The sequence below is a fragment of the Rhinolophus hipposideros genome, assembly GCF_964194185.1.
Source record: "Rhinolophus hipposideros genome assembly, chromosome: 23".
Taxonomy (NCBI): Eukaryota; Metazoa; Chordata; class Mammalia; order Chiroptera; family Rhinolophidae; genus Rhinolophus; species Rhinolophus hipposideros.
The window spans coordinates 6,262,155-6,287,001 of record NC_138069.1 but is presented as its reverse complement, the minus strand read 5'-3'; the positions used below and the strand labels follow the sequence as shown (position 1 = coordinate 6,287,001).

The window sequence follows — 24,847 nt, the reverse complement described above, 5'->3', positions numbered from 1 at the left end:
TGCCAGGGAAATGGGGACAATATTCCCACATAACAGGGCCTCCACGAGAACGACATGAGACGTGAGCACGGTGAGAACCCTGAGCCAAGGACTCATCGACACCGTCCCGAAGGGCGGGGGCTGCTGTGGAACCGGCGACCAACTTCCGACTCCAGCACAGACGCTTCGACGTCCCAACAGCAACGAGGTGAAAGAAGCCGGGCCGGCTCCGCATCGCGGTCCGCGGCGCCCAGCCTCGCGAGATTTGTTGGCCCGGCAGAGTCACCCTCCCAGCCACATCTCGCGAGACTACGGTTCGGGAGCAGCTCTCGGCCGGTTGGGGGTTGCGGGGAAGATGGAGTATCCCGCGTTGGGCACGGTGGAGGCCGCGGACAGCGGAGGGGCCCGGCCGTACAACATCTCGGAGGAGCGGGAGGGCCGGGAACCAGACCGGCTGCGCTTCGACCGCGAGAGGGCGCGCCGCCTGTGGGAAGCAGTGTCCGGGGCCCAACCAGTGGGGAGGGAGGAAGGTGAGTCCGAGGGTCTCAGAGGCAGGGAGCCCCTGGCCCGCCTGCCCGTGTCGCGGGGAGTGGCGGAAGCCCGGGGCGAGAACGCGGACCAGCCCCCGGGTCTACGGTCACACCCCCTACCTCCCGGCCCGCCCACTTGCGTGACGCGCCGGAGGACTCCATCGGGCCGGGCGCCGCGGGCCAGCTCCCCTGGAAATCGAGTCCGCGGCACCCGGGAACCAGGGCCCCGCGTGCAGATGGTCAGGGGCCTTCTCCAGTTCAGGCCTCCAGCGCCTCCTGCCCTGCACTCTTTACCCACCAGGGCGCAGTTCTTTACAAGCTCGTGGACCGGAATCCCCCTCCCCGCCTTCTGGGAGACCCACAGACTCGTAGCCCCTCTCCGTTTCTCCCTGACTCTCCAGGCTCCCTCACCCCTCCTGCCTCTTGCCTCCCCACTCTCACGCCCCACACTTCCAAGGGCTCTAAAAGCCTTCTTACCCCCGTGTTCCTCCTGGTCTCGGTGACTGAGCCCTGGTTTACCCCTGTTTTTAGGTGTCTGGTCTCTGCCAACTGGGTCCCTTTTCTGACTCGGGGGCCAGGAGCCTGAGAAACAGGGACACTTCTCCGCTGAAGGTTGCCAGCTGGCTCTGCATTTTACCTGGCAGTGGTAAGATGGAGAGGGAAAGAGCTGGCCTGCCCTGGTTGTGTGACTCTTCACACTCCTTAGCAGAGGTGGCTGCACGAGATCGGGGCTTCTGCGCTAAGCCTATCATGTCATCTTCAGGGCAGTCCGATTTCCGTAACGGTTTGTTTGCTTGCTGAGCAGACTCATCTCGTACAGTTTACTATGTTGCCTGTGGGCTGATTGCCCTGTGATAAAATGGAATGTTGGACCACATCCAAGGACTATATGTGTTTCCATTTGGGAGGGTGTACAGACCTATACCCTAGTATATTTCTCCAGTTTAAAAACTAGTCTAGTCTGACCCCTAAATTGTTATGTGCCCCCTGTCTCCCTCATACAGTCCAACTTGTGTGGTATAAAGTTGCACCCCCCCCCCCCACCTAGCAGTTTTCCTTTCATTAATTTGACAAACAGTCACTGATGCCTGCTCTGCTCCCAAGACTGGCTGAGCATCAGAACTACAGAGATGAGGAAAAGACTGCCCTTACCCTGGAGGGCCCTGTAGTCTAGTGCAGGAAGCAGACACCAAAACAGTTTCGGTCTAATGTATGGTAGGACCAGTGGAGAGGAATGCCTAAGGGGGGGGGGGGGTGCACAAAAACTGGAAGTGACCTTTGTCCTCAACCCAGCAGCTGGAAAGGGAACTGTCGGTGTGTATGCATGTACGGTGTCGCTTACAACCCACCTCATTGCCCTACTCTCCTCGCTTTTGCAATATTTATATGACGTTTAGGTAGATACCTGTAACCCCAAGTTCTACTCGCTTGGTGTGTTTTTTTTCTCTTAGCACGTTCATTGAGTTAGAATTTACATACCATAAAATTCACCTATTGTAACCGTACAATTCAATGATTTTCAGTAAAAGGATAGTTATGTAGCCTTAATCTAGTTTTAGAATATTTCCCTCACTCCAGGTCTTTTGTGCTTCTTTATTTTAAATCCCCACTCCTACCTCCTGCCCTAGGCAACCCCTGAACTGTTTTCTGTCTCTATAAACTTGCCTTTTCTGGACATTTCATATAAATGGAAACATACAAACGTAGTAGTTTCCATTTGGCTTCTCTCAGCATGTTTTTGAGGTTCAGCCAAATTGTAGTGTGTATTAATACTTCATTCCCTTTCATTGAAAGTAGAATTCCATTATATGGGTTTTGTTTTTCTTATCTTCTGACAATCTGTACCTTTTGGGTGAGCTGTTTAGACTATTCACATTTAATTTAATTATTGTTATGGCTAGATTTACATTTTCCATTTTGCTATTTATCTTTTTGTTTTGTTCTTTTCCTCTTTTACTGGCTTTTGTGTTAAGTATTTTGTAGTGTACCATTTTAGTTCCCCTATTGATTTTCCTTTTTTTAAGTTATTTTCCTAGTAGTGTTTTAGGGACTACAGGATGCATCTTGACTCATCACAGTCTACTTCAAATCAATGCTAACTTAATTCTGGTAAAATATAAAAGCATTCCTATAATGTAACTCCTTTCCTCCCCCCTCCTTTGTGCTATTGTGGTCATATATGTCTATATATGTTATAAACCTAATTAAACATTGTCATAATTATTGCTTTTACAATGTTTTTTAAAGAAGAAACTAAATTATAAAAAATATATAAAAGTATTTTATATTAACCTACATATTTACCTTTTTTTTTTTTAATTAAGATTTTATTGGGGAACAGTGTGTACTTCCAGGACTTTTTTCCAAATCAAGTTGTTGTCCTTTCAATCTTAGTTGTGGAGGGTGCCGTTCAGCTTCAAGTTGTCCTTTCAGTCTTAGTTGTGGAGGGCGCAGCTCAGCTCCAGGTCCAGTTGCCATTGCTAGTTGCAGGGGGCGCTGCCCACCATCCCTTGCGGGAGAGGAATCGAACTGGTAACCCTGTGGTTGAGAGGACAAGTGCTCCAACCAACTGAGCCATTCAGGAGGCAGCTCAGCTCAAGGTGCCGTGTTCAATCTTAGTTGCAGAGGGCACAGCCCACCGTCCCTTGTGGGACTTGAGGAATTGAACTGGCAACCGGTTGCGAGCCCACTGGCCCATGTGGGAATCGAACCGGCAGCCTTCGGAGTTAGGAGCGTGCAGCTCTAACTGCCTGAGCCACTGGGCCGGCCCCATATTTACCATTTTTGATGTTCTTTATTTTTTTCCTCTGAATTCAAGTTATGGTGTATGACTTTCAGCCTGAAGGGCTATTTTTAGTATGTCTTGCAAGGCAGACCTGCTAGCAATGAATTGTCGCAGTCTTTATCTGGGAATGTTTTTATTTTGTCTTCATTCATAAAGGATAGTTGTTATGTGTTTCTAATAAAAGCTTTATTGACACCTACTTCATATATCATAAAATTCATCCTTTTAAAATGTACATTTAGTATATTCACAGAGTTGTGCAGCCATCACCACTGTCTAATTTCAGAACATTTTCATCACCCCAGAAATATATCCTGTACCCATTAGCAGTCACCACTGGCAAGTACTTACCTTTATTCTGTTCATATGGATTTGCCTATTCTGGACACTTCATATAAATGGAATTATATAATATGTGTTCTTTTGCAACTGGCTTCTGTCACTTAGCATAAGATTTGAAGGATAGTTTTGCTGGACATAGAGTTCTTGGTTGATAGTTTTGTTCTTTTTCACTGTTTTCCCCATTTTTATTTTTTTATATAAGTTTCAGGTGTACTGCATAGTGATTAGTTCACTACTCTGAATATGTCTTCTGGCATTCATTGTTTCAAGACGAGAAGTCATTAATCAAATTATTCCACTGTAGATGATGAGTCACTTTTCTCTTGCTGCTTTCAAGATTTTCTGTCTATATTTCAATCGTTTGACTGTGATGTGTCTAGGGGTCAATCTCTTGGTATTTATTTTATTTTGAGTGTCTGAGATATTTGGATATATGGATTAATGTCTTTCTTTGGTCAAATGTGGGGAGTTTTCAAGCCTTATTTCTTCAAATATTTTTTTTCTGCTGCTTTCTCTTCTCTCCTTCTGAGATTCCCTTATACATATGCTGGTATGCTTGATGTGTCCCACAGGTCTCTGAGGCTCTGCTTGTTATTCTTCAGTTTTCTTTTTTTTTTCTTTTTAATTGGGGAATGTTGGGGAACGGTATGTTTTTCCAGGACCCACCAGCTCCAAGTCAAGTCGCTGTTTTCAGTCTAGTTGTGGAGGGTGCAGCTCACTGGCCCATGTGGGAATATAACCAGCAACCTTGGTGTTATGAGCACTACACTAACCAACTAAGCCAACCGGCCACCCTTCAGTTTTCTTTTTCTCTCCTTCATATCAAATATTTCTATTAATTTATCTTCACTAATTTTTTCTTTTGGCCAGTTTGAATTTCCTGTTGAGTTCCTCTAGTGAATTTTTCATTTCATTTATTGAGTATTTCATTTCAGCTCCACTCTGTTTATACATATTCTAAATAGAAAACTTTTTAGGGGTGGCTGGATGGCTCAGTTGGTTAGAGCGCGAGCTCTGAAAGACAGGGTTGCCAGTCCGATTCCCACATGGTCCAGTGAGCTGCGCCCTCCACAACTAGACTGAAGGCAACAGGCTACCGCTGAGCTGCCGGAGGGGCTGCCGGATGACTCTTTGGTTAGAGCTGGAGCTCTCAACAACAAGGTTGTCAATTCAATTCCCACATGGGATGGTGGGCTGCACCCCCTGCAACTAAGATTGAAATCGGCAACTGGACTTGGAGCTGAGCTGCGCCCTCCACAGCCAGATTGAAGGACAATGACTTGGAGCTGATGGGCCCTGGAGAAACACACTGTTCCCTAATATTTCCCAATAAAAAGTAAAAAAAATAAAACTTTTTAGCACCACATCATCAGTGCCTTTACATTTGCTTTCTTCTTGCCCTTTTGTATGATGAAAACTTGAGCTTCTTGAGACCATCAACAATATGGATTCACAAAGTAGATGGAAGTAGTACGGCTACGTGACCTTATGGAGCTAACTGTCCAGTTCATTCTCGTAGATCACCCTGTTAGACCATACTGCCTAACCAGTCAGACCCATGGGTAGATTATATCCAGCTTCCTTTTCCTAGGATCTTTTGTTGTTTGCTGTTTTCTAACTATAGCTGTACCTAGACACCCACTAATAACACCTTCTAATAAGACTCCTTCTAATAAGCTGCAAGAAACGGGCTAGTAAATAGGTTTCATCTCCCCCTAAGGACCTCTTCCAGGCAATTGATGAATTTCTGTAGAGCTGAGTTGAAGATTCTAAGGCCACATCTAGGCCCAAGGATTCGCAAGTCATTATAGATTAGCAATGTTCACCTAATAGTTGGAATATAGGAGTTTAGTCATGCAGTAACCAGCCATCCTGGCCCTAAGTCTTCGTAGGGCAACTGAAGACACCTTAATTCACCCAAAGACAATTGCAACTCAGATTAAAGTGTCTATCATTTTGTTTCCCAGATACTACTTCCCCTAAATTTCGTAAGTTTATGAATTACCTTGCTTTCCCTCACTGACTTTCTCTGTCCCTACTTCATTGACCCTGTAAAAATCAGCCCTGAACTTCATACTCTAGATTTCTCTCAGCCTCTGCCCCATACATCTTCTCATTGGCTACGATACAGATAGCAGTTAAATCCTGCCAATCAGATGGCTTCTCATAAGATTTGGAAGGCAGAAATGCAACGAAGACCATATTCCTATGGCCGTTGGCTATTATTGCTATGAAGAAATGTCATGGAACTGTGAGCTATTCTGCATTAGTGTTCCAGCATCCATTCTGCAGCTTCAGAAGCTGAGAAGCAGGTTCGATAACAGTGAAGTTTCCTATTTCCACCAAGACTGTAATGGAGGCCTCAGAGGCTGTAGCTTGCCTATTGGAACAATTATACGTGGTTCTTAGAGATGTTTCTGGAGGCCCAACCTAGTTCCTTCAGCCTTTGCAATGCTTTTCTAAGCACCTCATTTCCTAGATCAAACCTGTCCCACTCTGGAGCGGTAGTTGGTAGCTGGGTTAGAGTTATATTTGGCTCTCAGGGCAGCAGGGATTCACATTTAGTGCACCTTCGCAAAATTCTGATCATTCATGTATGTTCTTGTTCCCCTTGTAGACCTTGACTTCCTCCAACCTCATGAACCTCTCATGGCTTTTCTGAGTCAGGAATTCAGGAAAGACTTGGCCGGACAGTTCTGACTCGGAATTTTGTAGGCAGTTGCAGTGACATGGTCCCTAGAGCTGAAACAGCTATGGGCTGGTGCTTCCAGGAGCTGGCCAGGCAGCTCGCTCTTTCCATCCAGGCAGTCTGAGAGCCTCTCCATGTGGTTTCATGCGTGGAATAGTTTGGGCTTCCTCACAGTGTGGAAGAAAACTGCTTACATGGTGGCTGAAGACTTTAAGAGCGAATGTTTCCAATTTGGTTCTTTTTTATAATTTCTGTGTATCTATGTTGCTTACTGGTCAGCCAGTGATTCACCAGAGTTTGTTCTCAAACACCGGGGGCCTAAGACCTCAGTTCTCTGCTGTTGGAATCTGTGTGTGAGCAGGGAACACATTCAAAGTTCAGGCCATTTTCAAGTCTTTCCAGGCTTTTACTTTTGGGTCCTTTTGCGTCTCTTCTGCACATGTGCACAGCTCAGAGTTGGCCGGGAGTATGTGACTTACTTGGCCCTCTTGCATCTCCATGGCCACACACAGTCTCAGCCAGGCACTGAACCATGGCCTCACCTCAAGCTAATAGAGCCCTTGGCCCTCCCTGTTCACCTGCCTCCGAGATCGTCACTTCTACCACCAGTGTAAGGAGCTATGCATGTTGCACACCACTCCAAATTAAGTGATTGCCCCCTTCCGCAGAGAAGCTGTTGGTTCTCACATCCTGCCTCTTCTTGGCACCTCCTCTGTGCTGCTGAGTGTGGGAGGGGATGAGAGCAGCCCCAGTGCCCACCATTCTCACCTGAAGTTCAGCAGGTGCACACACATAAATGCTTCCCAGATTGTGACGTGCCCTTGGTCAACTTTCAGAGTGCTGCTGTGGTGGTTTTGTCAGTTTTGTCCAGTTTTGTAGTTGCTTTTGGAGGAGGGGAGGATCTCCTCAATATGCCACAGCTGGAAGTCCCCTCCCGTACCCACTTTTATATTCAACTTCTCTTCCTCTGTCTGATTTCTAAGTTTGGAGGGTCCCAAGACTCAGTCCCAGAACCTCTTTCCGTTTTCATCTACACTAGGATTCTCTTTCAGTCTGTAATTTTAAGTATGATCGATATGCTGATGATTCCCAGTTTATATCTCCAGCTTTGACCTCTCCCTCGAGCTCCAGACCTGAATCTTCAACTACTTGATATCTCTACCCATAAGCCTGATAGACCACTCATGTTTAACATAGCCCAAAGAAAAGACTTTAATTTCTTCACCAAGGCTGTCTTCTTCCAGATCTCATCTCATCTGTACATTTTCTCAAGTTCAAAACCTAGAAGTGATCCTTGAATCCTCTTTCCTTCGCCACCCCCCAAGCCAATCTAAGAAATTGAATGTCAGATCTACTTGCAGAACGTAATTCCAAATCCTTCCACTTTTCTCTGTCTCTATTGCCAACCTGCCTCATCCAAACTTCCATCATCTATGACGCAGAATACTGCAGCAGCCTCCTCTCTGTTCTCCCTGCTTCCGCTTCGATCCCTGTGCAGTCAGTGGACACAGTGATCAGAGTAATCTTTTCAAAATGTAAGCCAGATCTTGTTGCTTCTCATTGCACTTAGAATAAGATCCATAGTTCATATCATGATTTATGAGGCCTTCTGTTCTTCAGGATCTGGTAGGCCTCATGCTGTCTCTCCAACTTAATTTCCTACCACTTTTCTCTCATTCACCACTGGTTTTCTCTCCATTTCTTGAACATGCTGAGCTCATCCCTGCCTCAGAGACTTGGCGCTGTCTCACGCTGGAACACTCTCCCCCAGACCTTGTGGCTGATGCCTCCTACAGTGTTCTTCACTGACATCCCGCCCCCATCCTCTCTACCACTTTGTTTTCTAGCATTTCTCACGCTGTCACTCTCTTGCTTTTTTATTTCTTTGTATTCTGTTTTATTTGTTGATACCACCCCAGCATGAAGCCCAGTGCTGGCACCGAGAAGGCATTTTGAATACGTTTGTGGGCTGTGAGTGTACAGTCTGAGGCCAGAGAGGTGCATTTCAGTCATTCAGCAGGTATTCACCAAGCCCCTACCGTAGGTCACGTATTACGCTGGGGATACAAAGTCATAAATGACATGGTCCCTACCCTGTTTAGTCTTTGGGAGTCAGATTCTGAATGTCCTTGAAAAGGAACCGCATCTCCTTTAATAAAACAAGATTTAGCATCTCCAGGCTTGAGGAGATAACTGGACTCTGACTCCTGGATACCACCTTTAAAAAGGTCTGGCCCAGATGTGTTCACAGACCCACTTCCCTTGGTTCTTTGAAGCACAGCTGAGGCAGGCAAAGTCTTTCACAAAAATTTACCAAGCACTGTAGGAGAAAAATGGGGAAATAAACAAGAGACCTTCAGAGGCAGAAATACAGCCAGACAACAACCCTTCTGCCCAAAAGCGCTGGCATAGATAAGCTTTAGATCTTGTGAAGTAGAAAGAGGCACCTGAAAAGTTCTCCACCAAGACTCCTTCCAGGGCATCTTGACCACTTTTTGGTCCAGAGTGTAAGATAAAAAAAATGTGGGCTTGCCGTCCCCTCACAGTTTTCTGGACTCTGCCCTGCCTCAGTTTATCAGTGTCATGATAGAATTCATGCATTGAATGAGGTTTTACTCCCTTCCCAAAAAGATAAGGCTTTGTTCTCCAGGCCCAACAATTTCGAACAAGTTAACATCATGGTTTCCTACAGTGGGACTTGTGTAATACGTTAGGTGATTTTAGATGTTTCAAAGTCCAGTGAAGAACAGTGAGGAAAATTTTAACAGTTATCAAGTTTTAGATTAAGAACTATCATCATAGGTACAATATAGAAAATAATTAATTTTCTCAGAACCACAGGACCCAGAAAATAATCTGATAATAACATTGAGATTGAGCACGTACTACCAGGTACTGTGCTAAGTGGTCTCTATGGGAAACCACAAGGGGAGTCCCTTCTATGAGATACATGTCACCAGTACCTCCATTTTATACAAAGGAAAACTGTGGAGTGGAGATAAAGTAATTTCTGTAAAATCATGCAGCTAGTAATAGCAGCAGGATTTGAACCCAAGTCGGCATGCCGAGGGAGCCCAAGTTCCTACATAATTTGTACCACAAACATTTAGCTGGTATTAGGTAATAGTTTATGTTGACTATATAAGAATAGGATTAATTTACCTTTCCTCATGAAGATAAAAGATCAGCACCATCTTCTAACTGGTATGTATCTTCCAAAATTTCTTTTCAAATCTTCTGATTCATTCAAAAGAAAACCAATTTTTAATTTTAATGATTCCTCAGTAAATAGAAGTTCACATTCTTTCCATACAAAAAGAATGTTCTAGTCTTTTAATAGTTAAGCCCCAATACAATTTTCTTTTCTTTTTTTAAGGAGGGCGCAGCTCACAGTGGCCCATGCGGGGATCAAACCAGCAACGTTGGTGTTATAAGCATAACGCTGCAACCAGCTGAGCTAACCGTCCACCCCCCCCAATACAATTTTCTAACCAATTCTGTGTAGTTATACCAATGGAAATTTAAATAATTAAAAAATGCTATTGATCTTTTAGTGGAGCAAATTTGAAGATTGCTTTATTTTTAATTCCACACAAAAGGTCCCATAAATAATAAAAAGATGCAGAATTATTACAATGAAATTTTTAAAAGAACAGTCAGAAAACGATTCCCTTTTCAAGTCTTTCAGTCCTTCTGATTCTATCAGGAAATAAGTCTCAGTTGGGTGTGACCATGTCATAAATTCTATCATTTTTATTGGTGTCTGCTTAAGTTTATGGTCTAAAGATTCCTTTTTAAAAGAATTTACTTGTATAGTGTGGTGACTATAGTTAATAACTCTGTATTGTATATTTGAAGTTTGCTAAGAGAGTAGATCTGAAAAATTCCTATCGGAAGAAAAAAATTATAAGTCGTGTGGTAACAAATAGACTTATTGTGGTGATCCTTTCGCAATACAAATATCGAGTCATCTTATTGTACACCTGAAATCAATATGTTGTATCTCAATTTAAAAGTTTTCAGACTATTTAGTAAATAAAGTTGGCTTAAATAAAATTATAAAGTCAGGAGTAGTGTAGGTGGTGTGAGAATATAGCATGAATTGTGAAAGCAGTAGGGGAAGAGTGACTAAAGTTTGCTGAGCTATAATAGCGTGGCATTCCATTACTCAGGGTCTGAGTTTGAGGCAGGGTTCAAAGACAGTGCTCTGGAGGCAGGTTTGTAACACAGAGATTTTTTATTTTCCTCTCTGTTAGTGGAGCACATGATCCAGAAGAACCAGTGTCTCTTCACCAACACCCAGTGTAAGGTTTGCTGCGCCTTGCTCATTTCGGAGTCCCAGAAGCTGGCACACTACCAGGTATGCCGTTGTACCTTTAGGACTGCTTTACACTCCAGACCCAGCTCCAAGCCCCCACTCCTCCCTGGCGTGTACAGTGAAGTGCAGCTCCTCCTTAGCCATCTAGGCGTTGCCTCCATGCATGTTGACTGTAACTTGAAGAGTGACTTAATTTTTCCAAGCCTCATTTCTCCCATCCAAATCAGGATCATTATACTTACACCTTCCTTGGTAGCTTATGTAGTAGAAAGTACGTGTTTTGGCTTTAAATAGACCCGAGTTTGAATCACAGCTCTGCTACTCATCTTGGGCAAGAAACCTCACCATCTTCAGCCTCTGTTTCCTTTTCTACAAGATAGAGATGATGATAACTTTCTCATCGATTGTGAAGATTAGATTTGACAGCACGTAAAGTAACTTGAACAGAGTAAGAACTCAGTAAACTAGGTTTCTTCCCCGCCATCTCCGCTCAAAAGTTTTGTGAGGATGAATCAGGTGAAAATGTAGTTAAGTGTTTTTGAGTGCCTTAGATGTAAATTGGCATTTGGCTATCTTTGATCTTTTTCCTGGGTTCTTGCAGAGCAAAAAACATGCCAACAAAGTGAAGAGATACCTAGCAATCCATGGAATGGAGACATTAAAGGGGGAAACGAAGAAGCTAGACTCAGATCAGGTAATCCAGCTGCCATGTTGAGACCGCTCGCTTCCTGATGAAGCCAGCAGGCAGGTTGGTGCGGTGGAAAGAGCATGGGCTTTGAGTCAGACTGACTTGGCTTCAAACCCCAGCCCTGTCGTGTGACTTGAGCAAGTCTTATTACTTCTCTGAGCCTTGATTTCTTCCTCTATAAAAATGAGGATGCTAATATCAACTACGATTTAGGATTTTTCCAAACTAAAATGAGGGAAGGAGAAAGCACCCAACACAGAGCCTGGCACATAGTAGAGGCTCAGTAAATGGAGCCATTGTGATTTGTTGGAGTAGGACAAGAAGCTGCCCATTCCCTACTCAAGGAGACAAAGTGGAAGGAAGCCAGGCTGCGGCTTCCTTGAGATCGGGAAAAGAGCTGAGTTCAGCATTGGACTGTTTTGAATAAACAAATGGAAGGAACCCCTTTCCAGGTGGCTGCTCTGATACATTTGCTTTTGGCTTGGAAGTCCTGCAAGAATTATGCTGAAACAACCCCAGCCCCTTAGGGGCACCATAATTTTTGTTCCATGGGAGGCTGTGTAAGTGTCATAGGGTAAGAAATCAGCAGACTAGGTCCCAGTGCCAGCTCTGCAGCTTACTGGTTGACCTGGGGTAAATTACTTACCCAGGCTGTACGTCACCCATAAAATAGAGATACTAATTCCTACCTCGTAAGGGTCTCCTGAAGTAAAATTCCAATTCCTAGTGGATACTCCATGAGTTAGAGTTTGCAAGCTGTGCCTCCCACTGTGGTGACCACGGGTTTGGAAGGGCCGTGCTCATCCCTTCTCCAGGTCACTGGACTCATTCCTGATCTCCCCTCTCATGATTCAGGATTCAAAAAGATGGGATCAACTCTGACCCTGGGCACATCACTTCACCTCTTTGAATCTCAGTTCCTTCAACTCTTGGAATGGTCCAGGAGTTCAAATAAGATCACAGGCTCCTCTCTGCCCCCCAATAAAGAATTATGCAGCCCAAAACGTCCATAGTGCCGAGGTTAAAAAACACTGTCTTGGAATGAATATCTAGAGATCAGACTTTCTCGGAGAGAGACAGGGAGCCCTTACTATAGGCTTGAAATACATTGTTTTCTAGTAATCATAATCAGATAAAACCCCGGGATCTGCTTGTTCACCAAACCCTGAGCGCCTGCTGTGTGCCAGACTCCAGCAGGTGCTAAAGATAGGATACAAGGTGGGTCCAACGGTCCACGCCCGAACGCTACACTCTGGTTTCCCAGAGTCTCCCGAGCTATGACACTGTCAGTGTAGGACGACAAGCAGTATGATAGAGACTCTGGGAGTACAGAGGAGGAATGAGGTGAATTCTTCCTGGAATACTCACACAACGTGGCTCGATAATTGTTTATTGAATGATTTTCTTGAGTAAAAGTCTCTCAGAAGAGGTGATATTTAATCTGGGCCTTGAAGACTAAGCAGACATGTGCCAGGCAGGAAAGGAGGGAAGATCATTTTAGGCAGCAGGGAAGCAACAGAGAAAAAAGTGGGGAATGGTGAGTAGAGAGCCTGGGATGAGATAGCTGGAGGAGAATCCAGAAAGGTAGGTTGGGGTAGGATGAGAAGGGGGCCTGGAATGCCCATTCTCCTGTGGGCAGTGGGGAACCATGGAAGATTTTCTGGCCGGGCAGTGGTGTGATCAGACCTGTGTTCTTTCTCCCACCCAGAAGAGCAGCAGAAGCAAAGACAAGAACCAGTGCTGCCCCATCTGTAACATGACCTTTTCCTCCCCTGTCGTGGCCCAGTCGCACTACCTGGGGAAGACCCACGCAAAGAACTTAAAGCTGAAGCAGCAATCCACTAAGGTGGAAGGTACTGGTTTTCCTGAGTAGTGCTATTTTGGGACCCCTCCCGTCCTCAGGGCACCAATGCCAGGTGCTCCCAGAAATGCTCACTGGGGCCACAGGCTTGGAGAGGTTGAACTATTTTTTGAGAGCCCTTAAAAATATGAAAGCAGACCCTGCTTTGTTGAAATACAGCCTCAGAGTTGTGGTCACCTAACCTCCCTTTCTTTGGTTACATCAGTTTTTCTCTGTAGAAGTTTCTTAGCCCTGAGCTGTGGTCCTGACTAATATTATAACTAAGGACTGCCAAAGTGCCCCTGGCCATGCACACCGTGAGAGCATTCCACCTCCACCTCTCCCGCTTAGATCTTTCCCTCCCAGCAGCCACCTGGCCTTCTTACCACGTGTGCCACATTAAAAGCTAAATCCTCCTCTTTTTCACGTGCTCAGGTTATGCCCTGCTCACTTTAATCATCAAAGCTGCCCGTCCTCAAGACAGGGACTTGCCTTTCAAAGTTGAATACTTCAGTGCTGCCACTCCTGCCCAGCAAGCTGTGTCTGCAGTTGCCATGAACTCACTCCCAGCACAGTGACTTCTAAAGGAGCCCCCTCTATCTTGTCACCACTGGGGCCCTCGCTTTTATCTCATTAACTCTTGGCTTGCTGGGATTTTTAACCTCTGCTAACTGCAGTTATTCAAGAGTGAAAGTTCTTTGATCTTTATTTCATTTTTTCTTGGTGATTTTTGCTTCTCTCTTCACTTTGGACCAAGAAGTAGACTACACTATTCTCTAATACTTGTTATCCTTTTTTATGTTACTGTATTATGAAAACAAGACAACAATGTTTTGGAAGGCTTTGAAGATAGAGTTTTAAAAACTCACTCAATTATACCCTCTTATACGCAAATCTAGTTATTTATGCTATGAAACAACAGAATATGGACTTTGAAGTCACAGACGACCCTGGGCTGCTGTTTACCATCTATATGACTTGACTTCTTCGTGCCTGAGTGTCCTCACCTATAAAATGTTGATAAATCTATCTACTTCATAGGTTGTGAGGATGAAGTAATGTATGTAAGGAACCTGGGACATAGTAGGTGCTCAGTAAATGACAGCTGCTGTTAGTATTATCACCACTATCAGGAAGGCCAGTGAATAGAACCCCCCCGTGGATCTCAGTAGCTGACCAGACGTCCACCACCTGGAGCATTGCTCATTGGCCTTGCTTCTGGTTGGTTCATGAGTGAGCTATGCTATTACCAATTGCTTTTGTTTAAAGCCAGTGTTGGTACCATTCATGGTACCACAAAGATTAAACATTAGGCCAAGAGAAACCAGCTTAAGAACAGAACTTTATAAAGACCACTTCTCTTGATCTTTATGTGGACTTACCTTTCTATAAATGGGAAAATTCTCTGGAATATACCCAGTCCCAAAGACCGGACTTACCCAAAGACTCCATATTCATGAGTTTATTTTCCATATCCACTTTTGGCCTTTGCCACACGCACATATGTTTTTATGTTGTAATCATCATGCATGTGTCCTGCTTTTACTTCTCATTTAACTTTGTAGTTTAAGCACGTTTTCATGTTATTACATGAGTTTATAACTGTATTTCTCAAATTAAACATTTTTCTGATGCAAAGTAATACAAGCATGTTGTAGAAAATATGGAAAATATAGATAAATGGAAAGAAAAAGTACCCATGATTTTACCATTTAGAGATAATCACTGTTACCATTTTGTAGTAGTGTATCTCCTGTAATCTTCTGTTATGTGTACATGAGTATATCTGTGTGTATATCTGTTTTATGTATAGCTAGATTAAATCCATGTATGTGTGCATATAAACATAGAATACTTTAAATAACCTTACTGTTTTTATAAAAACTATGCATACTCATTATGAATAATTCTAATTCAAACAATGCATAAGGTACAAAGAGGAAAGGAAATTATCACCCAGATCTTACCGCCAACACTGTCAATATGTTGGTAACATTTCAAAATACCAGTACACACATATGAATGAACTGTGTATATATTTTCTAACCATGATATAATCATATTGTGTGTATGATTTTCTTTTATGCCCTTTTCATTTTAATGTAACATTTGTATTTCCTCATGTTAAAAACTTTTGTGTGAACATTTTTAATGACTATATAATATGCCATCATACCACATATAACCTTTCCTCTAAAGTTTTCCCCCCTCGCCTTTTTGGTATTTATAGATAATGTACAGCACACATCACTATAGAATACTCTTTCCATTTTTCAAGCTGTTTCCTGAGAGAAGATTCCCATAGCTCTCGTTTTTATTGGATGTCCTTTAAGTGGTTCCTCTAACTTGACTTAACCATTCACCTCTGATGCTTCTCTTCAGTATCTTTTAAAGAATGACCTTTATGTCTTAACAACCATTATTATCTCTTTTCTGATGTCAGAAATCTACATTCATTGTAGAAAAGTTGAAAATACTGAAAAGCACCCTTTTACTCTGTGCTTTTGGTCTTTTCTCCATGCATCACCAGTATGTTTTTTGTTGTTATTTTACAGAATCGAGGACATAAGAAACAGATTGCTGTATAACCTTTTTAACTCAACACTACATACTGAATATTCTTTCATATTATTAAATATTCTGCAACATATATATTACTTTTCGAGTGACTTGCTGAACAATAGCCAGGGAAATTGAAGTTCCCTGTACTGGAAAATCACTGTGGGGAAAGCCAGCAAGTTTCTTCTGGCTTGCTAAAAATCCTCAGAACATCCCCCACTGAAGTGGCACAGAGCTGAAAGAGCGTCAGAGCCATGAGTGCTGCTGAGCCCCATCCCACACCACTCGCGGGTTCTAGGCCACAGTTTTAAAGCCGTGGCTACTAGATTGACGCCATCCCAGCCATGTGGGCTCATTACTGAGTCATGGCATCTACCAGGCTGCAGCACGGCCTGCAGTCAGCATTAGAACGTCTGTCGATCCACAGGAGACTTACGTGTGTGCCCCTCCCAGGCTCTGTTGACTGGAATTCATTGGCCAAAGCCAGGGATTTTTCTGAAGGTGAAAGCATGAGCCGTACCCTTCAGGTCTCCCTGCTGCCCTGGCAGGCTGGCATAGCAAAGAGGGCATGGTCTTTAAGGGTCACACAGACCCGGCTTCACTCACTAGCTGGGTGGTCTCAGGCAAGTCCTCTCACCCGTGAGCCTGTTTTTCTCTATAATGCGGCAAAACGATACCTGCCTGATAGACTAGTTCTGGGACCAAAGGAGAAAAAGTACATTACAAAGCGTGTAACTAAGTGTCAGCGGCATCCTCTTCTTCCCGCTCAGCCCCAAAAGGCCTCCCTGTACGGCTGCCTTTTTTAAATGACCTCCAGGCCCTCAGATCCTCAGTTTGTACGTCTGTGCATTGGCTCCCTGCTCTGTACTGGGGTACTGTGAGGACGTCAATAAAAAAAACCCAAACTTCTTGTCCCACTTGCTGTGACATTCTGGGGAACTCCGAGGGATAAAGACGGCATGCATGTCCATGTCTAGTCTGTTGTAATTTAACTTGATAGCGGAAGCAGATGAGAACATCAGGATTCATGTGCCTAAAGTAGTTAAAGCTGGTGAACAAAGTAGCTCCCCCAAGTCTTTCCAGTTTCCCCAATTAGAGAAGGCTTTCGTCGTGTGATTCAAGCCTGCAGTGCCACATCTGCAAGTGTGATTAGCTAGTGACCAGCCTCCCTTTGCATTCAGCATACTCGAAAGTCTGGCATCTTCTGGGTTTTTTTCATTGTTTCTGTTTAAACTCTCTCGCCGCAGCTCTGTCGAAACGCCTTACAAATCCTTTCCTTGTGGCCTCCACCTTAGCCTTGCACCAGAATAGAGAGATGATAGACCCAGACAAGTTCTGCAGCCTCTGCCACGCGACTTTCAACGACCCTGTCATGGCTCAGCAACATTATGTGGGCAAGAAACACAGGAAACAGGAGACCAAGCTCAAACTCATGGCACACTACGGGCGGCTGGCAGACCCTGCTGTCACTGACTCATCAGGTAAGGGGGCCCGGCTCACACCCAGAGCTGGCTTAGGGCGTGACCGCTGGGGCTCCCCGGGCCACAGGGCTATGCTTTTCCTCCTTAGTTCTCCGAAGGCAGGCATGGCAAACTCAAATGCCTGCAGAAGCCAGACGGGAAATTTAACTAAGGGAAAGAGCCAGGAGGGGAAATGGTCAGCGAAAGAGTGGCGTGTCTCTCCTAGCCAGCTCTAGCCAGCTACTGCTGTATCTTTCAGTTTTTCAAAAGAATCTAGAAGCCGATTTCAATAAGAATTCTCCTGGCTTTTAAATATGCAACTAAACTTTTTAAATGTTAAACCCTTTGTGAGTCAAATCTGTATGTAAGCCAGATTCGGGCCAAAAGCCACCAGTTTGCAACCTCTGATTCAAACTCCATGTCATCCACATTCCTTGTATGACGGTCTCAGCAGCCAGGTTGTAGCAGGGCCCCTCCTGTCCCAGCCTCTGAGGCCCGTGTCCCTGGAGAGTAAGGCCAAAGAGACCGTTCTGACTCCGAATATTAGCGACTCCCCTGAGCTCACGAGGCCCGTCAGCATCACGGGAGTGAGGAGCTCTTCCCATCACAAAGGAAGGGACGGGGAGAGAGGAGAGATGGTTATGTTCTCTTTCGTTCAGCCAGTCAATATTTATTGAGCACCTACTGTGTTCCCTCATTGGGGTACAGTACTGACCAAGACTGAGACAGCTCCTCTCTCGTGGAGCCTATGTACACGTCAGTGTAGGACCCCAGGCCGTACAGATGCAGCACCCGACACTCAACACTTGAAGCCCCCGTGGCCTCCAGGTGGAGCGGCTTGGCCTCAGGGAAGCGGCTGCTCAGTCATGTGTGCTCTTCCCACAGTCCTGGAGAGGTGAACGCCCAGGCAGATGCTGTAGACGTGCCAGACCACACATGGGCAGGGGAGGGCTCGTGTGTCTCCAGCAGTCCTCCAAACCCCAAAGCAGCCGCACAGCACGGCCGTCCTGGACCAGTCCTGACACCGCTGACATTGTGCGCAGCGGGGCTCGAGCAGGCTGCCAGGCATTGCTCCTCCGATGCCATTGAAATACGCTGCTGCCTTACAAACCTCTTCAAAATTAGAGAGGGGCGCCTGCAGGCAGTGCCTTTCCCAGTAACCTGGTCAGTCCCAAATGCCGCGGACTCTGGAAACCTCACACTGAAGCTCCTCAGAACCCCGCTTCACGACACCCTCCTATGTGGGCCTGTGACTGCGAGGCACAGCATGGGACCCAGCTGGCTCCACCCAGGGCACTGTGGTAGCTGTGGCTCCTTGACTCAGCCCTGCCCTGGTCATTCCTCATCATCTCTTGTCCACTGGCAGGACTCGGGCACTGCAATGTTTGGGGCTGCTTATCTTAACTTGTATCCATTCTGTTCTTTTATCTCAAGCCAAAGCCTTTCTGTGTGCACCCACCTCCATTTGTGTAAGGCTAAATTACATTTGCAGTCCTAAGACTGGAGCCTTGCTCGTGTTCTCTTGCTGAAGGCATCTGACGGCTTTAAAGATCAGCCAAAATCTGTAACGAAAACCCAGGCAGAGAGGCAGGAAGGAGTATCACATGCCCCTTTGATATTAATATATACATTATAATTTAATCCCCACAGCAGTCCCATAAATAGGCATGATTTCCCACTTCACAAATACAGAAGAGACTCAGAGTGACTCACTCCAGGACGTACAGCTGCAATGACCTGATGTTGATAAGTGACAACATCACTGTGGGTCTCTAGCTCTGTCTGGCACCAAAATTTACACTCCTGCCTCCTGCCTGCAGCTCGAAGTGTACCTGACAGGAGGCTTTTTGGGTGCAGGACATCAGCAGAGGCATTGCGCCCACTCTGACCCCTTCTTACAGAGGTGGGGTGATGACCTATGGTATGCAGGCAGCGACGTCAGCTGACAGGGATTCTGCCTTAGCGGAGGATTGAGGTTTGTCAGCAACCTGACTCTTCCCTACGTCAGTAGAGGCTTGTTCGTTCTTTCTTCTGTTCCATCGGTCATGCTACACTTGCCGATGGCTGCTGCCGTCCAGGCCTTAGGCTAGACGTGCTCGCATGTAATTACCTGATTTAATCCTCACAGCTACTCTGTGGTGCAAGTGTGATTACCCCCATTTTACAAATGAGGACGTTAGGATCAGAAGGACGACGTGGTTTGTCCCGGGTCCCACTAGGAAGCAGCAGGGCCAGCACTGAAACCAGGTCAAGTTCTGTGTCGGGTCCCGAGAACAGTTTCCATGGGCTCCTGGCAGGTGTCTCATGACAAGTACAGGTCTAATGTGAGATGGCCCAGACTGTCCAGCTCCCTCCCCCAGGGGTAGATGTGGCATTTACCAAGCTGATCAAACAACACTTGGAGTGTGCCTTACACGCCTGGCTTACCCAAGAACATCAAACTAAAACCTGCATCTCATCCTAAGAGCGCTGGGAAGCCACTGACAGTTTCAGATCCTTGCATCCTCCAGAGCACTCCGCGTCGCCTCCGGGTTACTGGGGTCCTCTGCTTCCCCCCGTCACTTTCCCGACTTTGGGCTTTGCCTCCTACACAGAGCCAGTCGCTTACTCTGCCCCACGCTGATCCCCCCAGCTTCTTCAACCCCTACACGTAGGACAGGTTCTCAGGTCTTAGAAAATTCATATATAGTCAAGAAATACTTGTTGGTCTCTTTCCTAACGTGCCAGGCATCGTATATGTGGTGGTAAACCTGACGGGTATAGTCCAAGTTCTCACGGAGCTTAGAGTCTACGGAGAAGACAGGCATTGAGCAAATAACAAGGATTACAGACTTTAGAACAGGAAACAAATGGAATACTATGGAGATAGCTCATTATGGGGAAGCAGGGATCAGAAAGGCTCCCTAGAGAAAGGGGTATAGTTAGTGTGGGGCAAGATGATGTTGGGGAGATGAGCGAGTGTCCATTCATGGGGTTGTGAGTCATGGTAAGGATTTGGGCCTTTATCCTAAGAGCACTGGGAAGCCATTGGCAGTTTCAGCATTAGCTCATTCTGGTTACAGGGTGGAGAATGGCTTGAGATGGGAAGTAAGGGTAATGGGGACAGAACCGCAATGGGGCTATGGTAGTCATTCATACTGCAGAAGGTAGGAGCTCGGACTCAGATGGCAGTGAAGGAGGTAGAAGCAAGTGAATGCAAGATGCATGTTGGAAGTAGAATTGTCAGGATTTGGCTATCAAATGTGGGAGATGAAAGAAAGGGAATAGTCAGGATGGTGTACTTAGTGTATTTAGTCTTAAGCAATGAGGTGGATAATCCGGTTTTGTCAACTTCAGTTTAGGATGCTCATGAGACATCCAAGTAGAGATGTTAAAGAGGCAGTTGGATATACAGGTCGAGACCTCGAACAAGGGGTCTGAGTTAGAAATACTGCCATTTTAGTAGGTCAGAAACTGTTAGATATTGGCAGTTTCATATGTTTTAACCTAATAGGTGGTAATTAAAGTCAAGGGAATGAATAAGATCCCTTAAGGAGTTTAGAGAGAGAAGAGCTGAGGGTCTAAGATTGAGCTCTCTGGAAATTTGGAATGCCAGTATTAATAGTGGAGGTTAAACAGGAGTTAGCAGGAGACTGAGAGTGTGCATGCTGAAAGCCAAGGAAGAGAGACATTGAAGAAGGGAGGAGTCACCAGTTCTGTCAGGGGCTGTTGAGAGGTCAAATGTGAGGCCTCATAAGCATCCATTTTGTCCGTTAAATTTAGATACAAGGAAGCCACCATCGGCCCTGGAAAGGGCGTTTGCGAATGGGTGGGGATGGAAGGATAGGTTACAAACTAATTGAAAGGCAGGGAAATGGAGAAGCAAGTGTAGACAGGTCTTTCAGAAGCCTTGGCAGTAAAGAAAGCTGATACAGGTGCTTTTCCAAATAAGCCAGATGTTTAAAAATCAGCTCTAGTGATGTAAGATTCATAAAATCACGCAGTAAACCAGAATATCAAACATGTAAGACATAAAGCAGATGAAAATTTATGTGTGGGTACTTGTTTTTCAGAAGCAACAGTGAATTCTGCTTCTGCCCCAAATAACGATTTGAATCTAGCTTACAGATCAGCAAACAGTGTACTGACGTCTTGTACTTCGCTGGGGGCACAGGAGAGTCCAGAAAGGTGTGCTACAAAGGGAAAAACGGGGGCTTCAAGGGCCAGAGGGCAAATCCCAGCTCAGACTGCAGATCAACCACTTAACCTCTCTGGGTCTATTTCCTGCTCTGGAAAATGGAGCTAAACACCTATCTTGCAGGGTTGTTGTAAGAATCCAAAGGTATAAATATGCTGGCATGGTGCCTGGTGCTCAGTAGAGAATAAAATGGGCTGTTACTGGGCATCAGTAACTCTTCACCATTGGTGGTTGTCACTCCCACACCAGCCCCAGGTCCCACTCCTGACCTTGGGGAGAGAGTGGTTCTGCTGGTCTGTTATGTATCTCTTCCTTGTTGGTGTTGAACCATGAATTCTGGCCTTAACTGTCTAAAAAGGACCTGAATTCTGATTGCAGTAATTTTCCCCTTGACTGCGTTAAAGGGATGCATCTTCCAGGAAATAGCTGAGGACACAAGGGAAATAAACATAGTGGGGACTTTGTCTAGTTTATTGGGGTAGAGGAGATTGTTGGTGTTCTCAGCAGCTGCAGCTGCCATGGAAGGCTGGTTAAAAGATACTCTCTTCTTTGCCAGCATGACTCATGGAACCCATCAAAGTGAAATAATAACAGTGATTAAAAAAATTCACATTTGTTAAAAACACTTACTTTGTGCCAAATGCTTTTCTTTGAATCATTACAATAACCTTATGAGATTGATGCTGATATTAACCTCATTTTATCGGTAGGGAACCTGAGTCTCAGGGAAGCCTCACTTTTACAAATGAGGAAACCAAATCTCAGAGAGGTTAAGGAACTGATCTGTGGTCCTACAGGTAAGAAACGATAGAGCTGGGATTGGAGCCTAGGTGAGCTCACTGCAGAGCTATGAGAATCAGGGTGGCGGATGATTTGAAAGGTTTAAGAGCCAGAAGAGCTCTTGAAGTCATGTTGTAGTGCATGGCATGTATCAGGCATTTGGTAAATAATAACTGCTTTTTATTGTAGGTATTATGGTTATGAGTTGTGGTATAATTGGATTATAATTGAGAAAAGCTGAGGATCAGAAAGGAGAGGGTTTAGCCAAAGTCAAATGAAGGCAGAGCCAGGAGTCCAGCCCCACCATATCCTGGTTCCTGACCATCTCTGTGTTAGACCACGTGGAGAAAGGCCACTTCGTCACTAGAGCAGGACTGAGAGCGAGACAGAGCGTCTGTGAGCCCCAAAGGAGAAAGACAGATTGATTTTTCATAGTGGGCATTCCCATTAATTACTGATATTACAAGCCGAGGAGAGTGGCACCTTCCCAGAGATCTCAGTGAAGGACATCCTTAATGAGGCCACTTATCAGTCAAGGTGGAAAAGACAGTTACACCAAATATCACCACTTTGTTCCTTCAATCTTTTATTTACTCTATAGACAGTGACTCTGGACCAGGCTTAAGGCTGGGACTGGGGGCACAGAGGGGAACGAGCAGGTTGCCAACTGCAGGGAGCACATCGGCACACAGCACACGCCCCCCTGAGCACCGAGGCCGCTGGGATTCTCATCAGGGCCAACCACCTGACCTTACCCACCCCTCTGTCCTCAGAAGGGCATTTGCATGCACTGTCAAAAGCAGCAGTCCCCAGGTTCCTTCTTACTGCATAACTAAGCATCTTGACTTTTATGTGTGTTTCAGCCGGGAAGGGCTACCCGTGCAAGACGTGTAAGATAGTGCTGAACTCCATAGAACAGTACCAAGCTCACGTCAGCGGCTTCAAACACAAGAACCAGTAAGTAATCATCCTTTGAAGTCAAGCGTCTGCAGCAGGAGCTCAGGTCTTCTGAATCAGAATAAAGCCCGGTACTCCTGGCTAATAGGGAATCGTGGCAGCCTTTTCTCAGTCAACAGAAGATCCGTCAGTTAGCAGAAAGAAGTGTCTCCTCTGTAAGCTTTTCTCCCATCGACTTCTCCCCAGCTGTGGGCCCTCCTGGGCCGAAAGTTTTGGTAGATGCATAAGCGATTTCCTTGGGGGTCTCCTAAGAGTACTTGGATTTCCTGGCCTTTGGCAGTCTAACTAGGGAAGCCTGTTTTCCCTGGTCTGAAGACCGTAGTCTTCACTGCCATCAATTGTGTGACAAGAGCTCCCTCTAAAGGCCATTACCAAATATGGCCAAGGTTCTTTCCTTCATTGATCACATTATTTATTGAACTCCGTCTGAGTGGTGGGCAAGACAGACCCAGTCCCTCCTCTCAAGACCTTACATTCTGATAGAATACAAAAAAACTATACTTATTTTTGGTCTTGGTTCCTCCTGTAGCCACAGTGCCCAAATCAGGGCCTGGTGCTCAGTAACCATTTGTTGAGTGAATAAAAGCTCACCTCTAATAGCTCCCCTTATTGGTACTAGCACTTCAACTATATTATCTCTAACCCTCACATCATCCAATAAGGTGAGGATAATGAGCTTTTGGTCTACAACTAGTAATTACAAATTGTGATAAGTGCTTTGAAGGGTAGAGGTGAACAGAAAGAGTTCTCTGTTCTTGATAATCCTGAAAATAACCAACATTCTTTGAGCCGAAGCAAATTCTCTCAGGCAATCCTCAAACAACCCTGGAAAGATGGGATCATTATTCTCATTTTACAGATATAGGCAACCACCATTAAAAGTGAACCTAGGAGGCTGAGCTGTAATTCACACTGAGGCTTGTCTGGCTCACCGCAAGCTCCTCCAGGGCGTCATGCTGACAAGGAGGCTAGAGCCTGGCCAGGGAGGGCCCACGTGGTTCCGTCCCTTCCTCTCAGAAGGGAACTATGGTGTGGACAGTGTGCCACAACATAAACTTCTGAAATGGGAATTATCCCCATTTTATAGATGAGGAAAGTGAGTTTCATGTAGGCAAGTCTGCTGAAATGATTGCTTTGGCTTTGGTAGCTGGTTCTGCATTGCTCACAGCCAAATGAATTAAAGGTGGTAGTAACGGAGTGTCGGAGCAAAAATGCCCTTAGTCCTCTGTACTCTGCCTGGAGTCCCGTCTCCCACACTGCAGCTGGTCGTCGTCTTTATGTGTAGACACGCCTTTCACTGGGAGGGCTCTCAAGGTTTCTCTTAGATATGGACTTGAGACAAGCCCCAGCAACCCAGTGTGGGGCACACTTCCCATGTAGCATACCTTCGGCCTGTGGCAATGTCACAGACTGTCTGGAGCCAGCCAGAGCCCCATCCCAGGGCAACCCAGACTGGAAAATGCTAGTGTTGTTTACTGTTTTCTTCCTGCATTTTCCAGCTATGTCACCTTGGGTGAGTCAGTACACCTCTGAGCCTCTAGTTCCTCTTCTGTAGGATTACAGTTTGTTAAACACGTATCGTATGTAATTCACAACAGCAGCTTTGAATTAGGACACCCCCCGCCGCCCCGTTACAACCCAAGGAATCGTAATGTCAGGTAGGTTGAGTGACTTGCTCAGGATCACATAGTTACTTGGAGTAAGACCCGGGACTCAAACCTCTGACTCCAAAGCCTGTTCTTT

The 24,847-nt window shown here is 45.4% G+C and overlaps 1 protein-coding gene across 5 annotated transcripts in view; it reads left to right on the top strand.

Annotated features, from left to right (window-relative positions):
* Positions 1-281: 281 nt before the first annotated feature.
* ZNF346 (zinc finger protein 346) overlaps positions 282-24,847 on the top strand; it is a 28,473-nt gene continuing 3,907 nt past the window's right edge. Inside the window, exons 1-7 of one of the 5 annotated variants that reach the window (XM_081035874.1) lie at positions 1,041-1,155; positions 9,502-9,529; positions 10,582-10,685; positions 11,245-11,337; positions 13,040-13,184; positions 16,978-17,211; positions 23,011-23,104. In XM_081035874.1, the coding sequence (XP_080892000.1) occupies positions 10,590-10,685; positions 11,245-11,337; positions 13,040-13,184; positions 16,978-17,211; positions 23,011-23,104 (662 nt within the window). In that variant the 5' untranslated portion in view covers positions 1,041-1,155; positions 9,502-9,529; positions 10,582-10,589. Of the gene's footprint in view, positions 510-1,040; positions 1,156-9,501; positions 9,530-10,581; positions 10,686-11,244; positions 11,338-13,039; positions 13,185-16,977; positions 17,212-23,010; positions 23,105-24,847 lie in introns of those variants that run through there. The other 4 variants (XM_081035870.1, XM_081035871.1, XM_081035873.1 and 1 more) reach the window with 4 other exon arrangements.